Source organism: Dermacentor andersoni, chromosome 7 (genome assembly GCF_023375885.2).
Source record: "Dermacentor andersoni chromosome 7, qqDerAnde1_hic_scaffold, whole genome shotgun sequence".
Taxonomy (NCBI): Eukaryota; Metazoa; Arthropoda; class Arachnida; order Ixodida; family Ixodidae; genus Dermacentor; species Dermacentor andersoni.
Window position 1 is genome coordinate 157,783,079 of NC_092820.1, and position 10,537 is coordinate 157,793,615.

Here is a 10,537-nt window from a genome sequence, read left to right on the forward strand (position 1 = left end):
AAGGAAAAAAATGTTTCGAGCTGTGTTTGTAAATTGCCCCTTTTCACAATACCAAGGATGAAAATACATTCTAACAGCAAGCAAACGCTTCCAGAAAAGACGGAATAGCAGAAGGCGGGTGGCGACACCGCCTGGAAATTCCCGCACCACCTTGCAGTGACGTCATGGATTTTGACACCATTTGGCACGGGCCTAAAGTGAAAGTTTTATCGGTGAAAACAAAACTACATTGTATTCTATGAGAGCCCCGAACTTAGGAAGTTTCAAGAATATTTATTGAGCCACAACGGCCGAAAATGTGGGGGAGAAAATAGAACAACCTTTGTAATCCGTGACGTCACAATGACGTACCCGCCCTGGAGTTTCAGCGCGAACTTCAATAACGACACTTTGAGCGTCATTCTGTATTTCAATAATCAAGCTATTAACGCAAAAACAACCAAAGTATAGAGTTCTTCAAGAATACTTTATCGATCTAAACTGGTTCAGTGTATACATACCCTATAGTGTGTAGAAAGGTGTAAGCCTTTCCAACCACAGGTGAACTGCTGCAAAGCCGGGTGGTTGTACACATCAGTGGGAAAAAAGAATTACTGAGGCACTACACTCGTGCGTTCCCTTTAACAGTGGACCGCACTGCACAAGCCATACGTTCACAAGTATAAGCACCCTTCCAATCGCCAATTTTTTGCACCATTTTAAACTCTGCCGCAGCACAAGGCAACCACGATCAATCACCGGCGTCCCTGCAGACAAGGCGCATCAGAGGCATATACAAAACGGCGACACTTTTGAGAATGACGACGAGAACACCAGCAAACAGAGCGGGTGGGGGGGGGGGGGGTGATCCCCCGGCATGATCGGGAGGGGATTTGGTGGGGCTTTGCGGCAGCCGTTGGCACACACAGCGACCAGAACGGGCGAATGAAGTCCCGATCGTGGACGGAAAGGAGTTATGCGCGAGAAATGATGGTGCTGACAGCGCGGAGCTCGATGCAGTGGCTTCCCTCGCGCAGGCCGACTTCCTCGAAAAGTATCAACACTGAAATCCCTCCGCGGAAGTATGCTTTGTGGTGGGAACTTATAGGGACTTCGTGGTCTGGCTAAAAGTGAAAGAAATTTATCAGTAAAATTAGGACACATACAAAAAAAAAAAAATTGTGCGGATCCAACGCGCATTCTGGAATCTACGTAAAGCGACACTATCGTGAAGGTGTTAAATGCTATATGCGGCTAAATGCTACGCGTACAATTGTCTTCACTTTCGTTTAATGCTAAGTGTAATCTCGTGCAATGTTTGTGCACATCACAGGTCACAAATTTAATGCCGTGCAATCTCTACGTTTATGCACGGTATTGTTCGCAAGCTACCGTGAAATGCAGCCGCATGCAGTTCAGGTGGACGAGCACATGTACAACATGAGATTTTGGACGTAGTTCACGCGGACCTTCAACGCCGGCAATGTATGGGCCATTGCACGCTCAATTTTGGCAACGCACGAACTTTATACGCGCCACGCATGCCAAAACCAAGTCCTGTGTCAGAAGACGTGCCCCGTAGTAAGGGGGCAGCCTCTTCCTCTTCCCCCCCTCCCCCCCCCCCCCACCCGCCTCCCTCCGTTTGAATCTACCAGTGCTTGTGTATACGAGCTGCTCTGGTATTCTGTTGTGCCTGGTCTGTGGCTGTCTGGAGTGCCTGTTCTATAGAATCCGCCATATCTTATCATATCTTCGAATTCACAATTCACCACCGCCTTGTAACCTCTGATTGGCTAACAGTGCGACTACGCCGCCTCTGATTGGCTTTTCACAGTGTACAAGATATCGCCCTTGATTCTCCGCCTCTCCCCTTTTGGTAACCATTCTCCCCGCACTTCTTTCTCTTTGAATGACGCCATGTTTCTGCTCGAATTATTTTCTCGTCAATAGAGTGCGCTTGTCCACTCGCACGCCGCGCTGTCGCATAGGAGAGGAAGCGCGCGGACCATTTTTTGCCCGGCGAGCGCTACGGGCCAGAGCCGCGCAGATCACCCCCCCCCCCCCCCCCTCGCCAGCCTGCTCCGGCCCCTGCAGAGTCGAGCCCACGCTGCACCTTGCGGCTTCCCACCGCCGGGGCGCCCTGGGCGCGAGTAAAAATAGGCGCGCGCTTCACATCGCGGCCGCCGCCGCCTTGGCTCCGCTCCGCTGGAATGACCTGCTGGCTGCAGTGCACGCCAGAGACGCCACGGGACAAACCGCGGATTCACTGCGCGTCCGGAGGCGCGTCGCGTGGAACGGCCTTCCTCTGTGCGTCCGGGGACCAGTACATCGATGATGATGATGATGATAATGATGGAACATTTATTTTTACGAAGGAAGATTGAGGATGGTGCCCCTACTACGAGGTCCCAATGACGACTCCTACGACTCCGCGGGCTCGCCGAATCGAAACCCGACGAACCTCGGCGGGTCCGTCGCGGATGACGTCATCCCATCACTCTCGGTGTCAGAAGAGGAACCGTCATCCTCCTCTATTGTTTCAATGGGCCATTTACCCTCAATCTTAGTGCAGGGTAGCAAACCAGAATCTCTGCCAATTAACCTCCCTGCCTTTCCCACCCTCATCTCTCTCTCTTTCACACACACACTACAGCGCGCGGAACGGAACGAAACTGCTATCGACGCCATTCGTTCGCCAACGAGAACCGCGAGTCATTCCGGCGGCGTGTCAGCAGTCCTGCAGTTGGAACGGAAACCTGAGCGAGTTGGGTTATATGACATTCATCTTCCACAACGAAACAGCAACGAGAGACGCATCTGCTTGTATATATTTGCCGCGTGCCTGCTTTCATATATATATATACGTCCCCTTGCTTCGTCGGCACTTTCTTGCGCCGTATCAATCCAGCAGCTGTATTCTCCGTTGACCACTTTCACAGATATGCCGTTCCGCTGATTGGCTAATGTGTCCACACGATGCACTTCACTCGAGCAAGGCGCCAAGCCGGACACCGTACTATACGTATAGAGGGTACTACTTATCAGCGCCACGTGGAAACAAAGGCTTAGTAGGAGGGGGTAGGAAAGAACATAGAGAGCACAGCAACGTGGAAAAGTTGGTGACTACTCATCATACCGTGTGGACGTGTGGGTGAAGCAGCGCACTGAACAGGACAAAGCGGAGAGAATACAAGGAATGGACGACACCCTCAACTACTTTATCCCATAACAAACACTTCATATTTGTGCACCCGCGCGCCTTCGGCTGTTAAAGATAGGCAAAACAAGGATAAAAACACTTCAAAATTTATGTACCCTTGCTAAACTTCAGCTGTAGAGAGGCTAAATTTCAAAGAGGCACAAACTGCACGTAGAGATACGTCTGTATCTTTTCGGAAACGAGTTCCAACTGTTTGACAAAATGATGTGCCTTTCTTTAACGTGACTGCTGCACGCATGCGCGGGTGTCGTGTTCTTGCGACTTCGCTGTACGAATGCATTTTTGAAGCCTGTTTCCACACGCGCTAATAAAACTTCAACCAACTCGCGCAGCCACATCTCCCACTAAAAAATTTGGAGGACGCTTAAGCTATCGCCTTTAAGAGTGGAACGCGATAGCATTCAAAGATCCCTGACTGCTTCTCATGCTTCCGGGCAACTGCTGCTTAGTATGTAACCGTAATGTTTAACGGGAAGCGCTGGCGGCGAACGCTATGCACGAAGGCCAACACCCCTAATGAGGGAGTGCAGGGGGACATGGGATGGACGTCATTCGAAGGTAGAGAGGCAATAAGTAAGCTAAAATATGAACAGAGACTCCCAGCACTGGAGGAAAACCGGTGGGCAGGAAAAGTGTACAAATAGCTATACATGAAAAGTTTGAACACAAATTGGACACTCAAAACGAGGAAGCTGAGGAATAGATACCTACAGCCGAGAGAGGGGGTCCAACTTGGTTCTAGTGTGGGAAAGGAGGCGAAGGAGACGGAAAGAAAAATGTGGGAAGAAAGAATGCTCGGAAAGCCAGCGCTATCTATGTATAGGTCACAAAAACAGGAGATTAAGAGAGCTCTTATTTGATAACTCGCGGGGCAGCTCACTATTATTCGAAGCTAGGACGGGGGTTTTGAGAACGGAAACATACAGGGCTAAATTTGAAGACGTGGACCTTTTGTGCACAGCTTGCGGAGCCGAAATGGAGACCACAGAGCATATAGTGCTGAGATGCACAGACCTTCGCCCGACTCTGGCAGAGGGAACAGTGGCAGATATGGAAGGGGCATTAGATTTTCCCGGGGAACGAGGGCAAATAGACGAGAAAAGAGGGGCAGTAACGAAGGGGAGGCTAGAGGATTGGTGGAGGAAGTCAAGGGAGAGATAATACCATAAATCGGGGAGATAATGTTTCCTAAACTTTTTTAGATAGTTATTTTGGGGGGAGGAGGGGAGTGAAAACTAGTTTAAGGAGAAGAGGATATAAAGGGAAAAAAATAGGAGGGGGAGCAAAAGGCTAGGTGGCGCCAGCCGCCGCCCGTTACAAAGGGTGTAGCCGCCATCCATCCATCCATCCATCCATCCAAAAAGGGGTATAAGGGTGTGAGTCACAAACTTATTTACGCCCTTGCCCACTCTTAAGGGTCTATATTACAGTGTAACGAGGCGCCCAGGCGCGCGAGTATTTGGGCAAACGTACACGCCCTCAACCGTTAAAAGGAACCACTTTCTCTTTCCGGGTTATGAAAAAAACGAAACACCGAATACTTGATCCGCAGTGACATGATGAAAGTGCGAGCACTAAATGGCCAAAGCAGTGAATGGCTGAAGCGGAATAACATCGGGTAAGCCGCGATTGACACCAGTTGCTTGGTGCTCTTCTTCGAAACTTAAAAAAAAAGAAAGAAAGCAGCCAAAGAGAATCTTCGCTGATGTCCACAATACGTATACGTAAAGTACTGAAACAAGTGAACGCGATGCAGCTATTTATTCCAGACAGACCATAACGGGAAGATTCAGAGAACAGTGCTTCTTAATACATGACAACACCATTCCTTTGAGAGCATTCCCCTTTTTTTATAAAGCCGCGAAAAAGTTTTCTTCGCCAATTCCAAATTCAGCCTGAAATACGCGTTTGAAATGTGGTAGTCGTGCAAACATCAAAGCAGCCACCGAGCTTCTTGTTTTTCTCTTCTTTCTCTTTTTTTTTTGGGGGGGGGGGGGGGGGGGCACTAGTATTCCGAGTGCATACGCTTTTTCTCATACCTGAATGAACCCTCCAGTTTTCCGATTGAAGGGACCTCGACTGTATCACTTTCTCCGAGACTTTGTCCCCCTACGAGTTGCGGGTACGACTGAAAGCATCTCCATCCACGCCCACCCGGTCACGTGCTGCCAGCGCGCGCTACTCCAAGTCCCGAGGCAGGCGGAGGACATTACGCACGCCTTACGTAACCCTAGCCCTACCGTACCAGCGCTGTCCGTTGCCCGAAAGACCGCCTTCTGCTCCTGCTCGTTTAAAAAAAAAAAAAAAAAAAAGAACGCGTTTCTGATGCGGAAGAAGAGGCGGCGGCCGCTAAATTTAGCGCGCCGGCCCAGACACCTTTTCTTGTTCTCTCTCTCTCCCTCTCTCTCTCCTCCAAGGTTCGCGTTTGCGCTGCCCCTCGCAGCGGCCCACGCTCTGTTTACCTTCGCTGGAACTCACGAAAGCGAGTGAAAACAAAGCAGGAGGGGGATATTGATTATCATCCCTAGGTGGCTCTCGAATCAACGAAAGGAGACGATAGAGAGTATCGCCGAATTCTCGCGTGCCTGTCTTGAAAGCGAATGTCTCATTTTCTTTTCTTTTTTTTCTCAGGTATACGGAAGCTTGTTTCTCAGCCAAGAACTGGAACATCGGAAGGCACCATAACTCGACCGCTACATCGCCTCGAAAACAACGTATTTAAAGTGTATTTATGCGAGCTGCCTTAGCATTCTACAGTGCGTTTTACGTGACCTCTTTTACGAGTTGCCTGTTGCGCATTTGCGCGAGATACGACTTTACGTTCCAGTGCGTTTTGTGTGATCTTTGTTGTGAGCCGATTTCCGGTACATTCATGTCACCTTGCTTGTTCCTGTGATACTTGTTACCTTTATTCTTTTAATTTTTTCAATACCGGCTTATTATTTCATTTTAGTATATACATTCCTTCTATGTTGAAAAAGAATAACCGGCGCCGCTTGAACGCACCAACGTCACTGAGAGTCCTTTTCAAGTAAAGTTATATTCATCATTTCATTCCTAAATGTCGTGTAAAGGTAAGCGGGAGATGGAGAGAAGCAAGATGATGAAAAGAACAAAAAAAGATCAATGCACATTTCATATTTAGAAATTGGCGTAAAAATCAACATCAGTAGAAAACTTAATACGAAATGCAGGGGATATCCGTTTCAATGAAAAGATAGTGTGTCAAATTATACAACCAAGTTTTAGAATTCGTTGTGTTCTTGGTTTGAAACGGCAGAAGTGTTACTGATTGAACGGGTATAGCCGTTGAACCATAAACGGGTATCCATTCCATCAGTGCCGTACTTGGGTGCATTGGTCAATCTTCCCGAAACACCTCTAGGGACAAAAAAAAAAAAAAATCGTGTGCCCTGGCGGCGTTCAAAATGACGACTTTTCGCTTGCGAACCAAGTGCTCAAATGACCACGCCCGCGGCAGTTTCTTTTGTGTTGCGATTACGAAAACAGATATGCGCACAAAACTCTCACATACTGGCCAGAATAGCCATGGCCATATGAATTTACACAAAACATCCGCTCAATGGCTAAAAACCAAAATGGAGGTGAATGTAAACACGTCACTCAAGAACGGTACCAGTCCGGTGGGAAGTCATTTTGACCGTAAAAAAGCTTTTCAACTGCATAATTATTAGACCTAAACGCGGTCGCGGTCTAACGTGCGAATATTCGATAGGCTGTGCAACCATATCAGTACCGATACGTCAAAAGGCAAGTCATTACTACTACGTCATCACTTAGCCCTTATACGTTACTGGTATAAGGGCCAAGATCAGCCACGTGATGTACTGGCACGACGACTTCGTAAAATGTCTTTTTATCCTCGCGGCGAGACATAACTCCTATAAAGTGCATACTGAAACTTTGCCTGTTAAAGCGGGCCCTGTCTTCTATTAGTCTTGTAGTCCATGTGGAGAAGCGGGATGCCGGAAACTATAACACAGTGTTTAATCAGCTGCAAGGAGACCATCTTATTTTGGGAAATTCTCCAGATAGCTTAGCATCACGGCTATAGTGTACTAGAATAATGTATAATCACGGCAGTTCGATAGGAGCGACGGAACAGTGGAAGCACGTTACGGAAGCTCGCTAATTTGCGCCTTGCAAGCTGCGGAAAGTCGAAACGCCATGGCGAATGTCAGAAGGCAGGCATATTTCTTATGTGACAGCTGTCAGATGTAACGTCTGCGAATGGTAATTCTACACCCAACGTAAGTATGACGTCAACACATCTTACATGGCGTCAACGCGCTGTGGAGTGCTTGTGCAAACGCATTTGTCATCCGAAAGGGGGGGGGGGGGGGGGGGTCTCTCCTGGGCTGTCGCCAACGCAACTCGTTCGTAACAGCTTCTCGTTCTTTTTTCCCCTTCACTGTCGCATAGGTTAGTGTACACAGGTCAACAAATGGCCTGTGCTTAAATTACACAACACAAAGGCTCGTTTTCACGGTTTATGCCTCAAAGAAGTTCCTCCATTCATTTTGTTCACGTGCATTCCCTGCGCCGACGTGTGTTCACGTTGTAACGCCATTTCTAGTGAGCATTCAAAATGGCGCAACTCAAAACAAGGACACTATTGCTCAGTTCTATCTTCTTTAGTTACCTCCCTCATCAGGAAGCTCTAACCTTTACTTACACCGGTAATTCTGGATCTTTCGGTAGGACCGCTGAGGGAGAGGCGAGGCCGTAGAAGTTATCCGGCGTCCGAGTGTAGCACATTAATTATACCCGATGGCAGGAACCTTTACCGAGTATAACGGTCAGATTGTTCCTATGTGTGAGGGGAGCCTTGCTGGACAAGTTACACTGGAGTCGGAAACATCTGCTTTTAGAGCAACGTCTAATGAGCAGTGCAGCCAACAAAGAGTCGCGTTAATTGCAGACGGCCGAACGGGGAACTTCCGATTGCGATCGAGTTTCTAGATCTTGGTTGGCTTTGCTTCCGTAGCTTGCGCTAAATGATCAAATCGCGATGGATAAAAGCGATCCCGATCGGGCTCGATCGCGAAAATAAAGAGAAAAAAAAACGGGGGGGGGGGGGGGGGGTGTCCCGAATGGCCGTTGTATAACAATAGCACCTCCTCTCAAACCCGCACGCCACAACTTGTTGCGCCACCTCGGTCCTGTGCCTCACCCACTGACGTAATCGACGGTCTCCGCAAGTTACAGACAAATCAATTTATATAAGAGCGTTTGCAGGAAACAAAGCCGACGGCTTCCTTCGCAAGTGGCATTTGTGGCTACCTGCGCGACGCACGGCTGAATGCACAAAAGCGGGGGGAGGAGGCCGTGCGCCACACGCCAGGCAGCTGCCACCTCTTCACCACCGGGCGCAGGGGCGCCGAGCCAAAAACATCTGCCGAAGGGGGGGCCATCACCCTCCCCAGCGGGCCGCGCTGCCTTGCAACACAAGCGATGCAGAACGCCCGAGCCAGACCAAACAAGCCCGACGAAGAGGACAGATGCGACACCGGCGGGGGGGCACGGCCGAGCGTGCGGAAGCCCGACATGGCCGCACTGTTGACGAGCTGCCTGCCGCATGCTGGCCTTCGCGCGAGATCTTGGCAGCTAGCTCGATAGTGATCTGCACGCCAAATAATGCGCTGACCTTGGCGACGCGAGCACACAATTTGTCAAATGAACGTACTAAGTAGCATAAGCGCTCAACGCGCGCGCGGCTGGAGCAAGCTGTCAAAGGCGCGAACAGAATTAAAGGGACCAAGGTCAATTCCGCATCCGAGCAGCTGAGAAGAGGCTGCAAAGAACGGCGCACGAAGAAAGTGCCGTCGAAGCAGACGGCGGCGTGGGAAACAGAAAAGAAAAAAAAAGTAAATTCCGTTCTCGAGCCGCGCCGGTCCGGCACGAAATGTCGCTCAACCGGTTGGAGCCGACGGCGACTAGACGACGGAGCTGCTAAGAAAGCGCGCAGAGGCACAGGAAAGTCCGGCCGAGGTCTCCGACGCTGCGGAAACTGACGGGGATTCCAGAAGGAAAATCTTATGTCAACGGCCGGCTCATAAAAGTCGTTGCCGCGGAGCAATGACACGCGCTTTGTTTTCGACTAGCGAGCGGATGGAAAGGACGCCGCTAGCGGCGCCTTCAGCAGGTGAGCTGTCAAACCCGAGAAGATACCGTTCGGTCCGTCTGAGCGCGCTTTCCGAGCAAAACCGTCTTCGTATCACGGACAGCTTTGAGACAGTGGAGCACGCACCTTTTGCGCCTTGCACATGGATCCCAGAGCTTGGACGTCGTGACTGGCATGTCGTCCGTCCTGAAGGCAAAGCACGCAGGCGGCGACCTTGCACACCATGCAGTACATGCTGAGCGCCTCTTCGGTGTGGTCGGTGCACTTTGAATCCCGACCTCCCAGCGAGCGTGCGCGAAGAATTTTCTTCCCTTGCTGGGGTTCGAGTAGCGTGTGCTTGGCCAGCGGTCCCCGAGCCGGGTGACAGTTTTCACGACACGACTCACAGTAGAACACCTCACACTGGTCGCACATCACCGAGGCCTCCCGCGGTCTATCGGCCTCGCACAACTGACAGGCCACGGGTAGACGCCGCGTCTCGCCGTACTTATCCACGATATTCTGCAGCGCTCGGTTGCGAGACAAGTTGTGCGCACCATTTTCGTCGAAGTACACGAGCTTGTGGCACTCGGGGCAGGCGAGAGACAGAAGAGCGACACCGCTGTGAAGCAGTGGCGGGAACAGAACACCTTGTAGATTTGGAGTTCCCACGTAAGAACTCGGTCGGCTGGTGCAGACAACGCCACTGTCCGTCTCGCTGAGCAGGCTCAACTTGTCGCCATCGGGGTAATCCGCTGTGGTCCCGATCTCAGACGGCCCGACCAGGCCGCTGTTGCTGCTGTTGCCACTGTCTTCCGAAGACGAAGTGGAATTCGCGACGTGAGAAGTTGTCGGCGCGTTCGCCGGCTGCTGTGCGTTCAATGCACAGTTGAGGCACAAAGAGTGCGAACACGGAAGCAACACCGGATTGGAGTAGAAGTGCTTGCACGCGGGACATTTGAGTTCCTCCTCCATGGCGCCAGCGGCAGAGGCCCATCACAAACGCATACCGAAAGCGCGGTCGGTGAGAACTGAAGGGAGCGGGCGGGAACGCACGCTCTCGCAGACGGATCGCACGCGGCGCGCCGGGTGAGCGAGCACACTGCGCACGCGCGAGCGTCATCACGTGACTGGTTTGCTCACGTGATCAACTAGGAGTGCATTCGATTTTGTCCCAAATGTGCGTTAGAAACCTTGCGCCTGATGACTTCGCT

The 10,537-nt window shown here is 50.7% G+C and overlaps 1 protein-coding gene across 2 annotated transcripts in view; it reads right to left on the reverse strand.

The window, feature by feature from the left end:
- The window catches only part of Trim9 (E3 ubiquitin-protein ligase Trim9), a 254,382-nt gene extending 243,881 nt beyond the window's left edge, over nucleotides 1-10,501 (reverse strand). For both annotated transcript variants that reach the window (XM_050180649.3, XM_055071931.2), the window contains exon 1: nucleotides 9,471-10,501. In XM_050180649.3, coding sequence (XP_050036606.1) covers nucleotides 9,471-10,298 — 828 coding nt within the window. In that variant the 5' untranslated portion in view covers nucleotides 10,299-10,501. The remainder of the gene's footprint in view (nucleotides 1-9,470) is intronic.
- Between the last annotated feature and the right edge of the window lie 36 nt (nucleotides 10,502-10,537).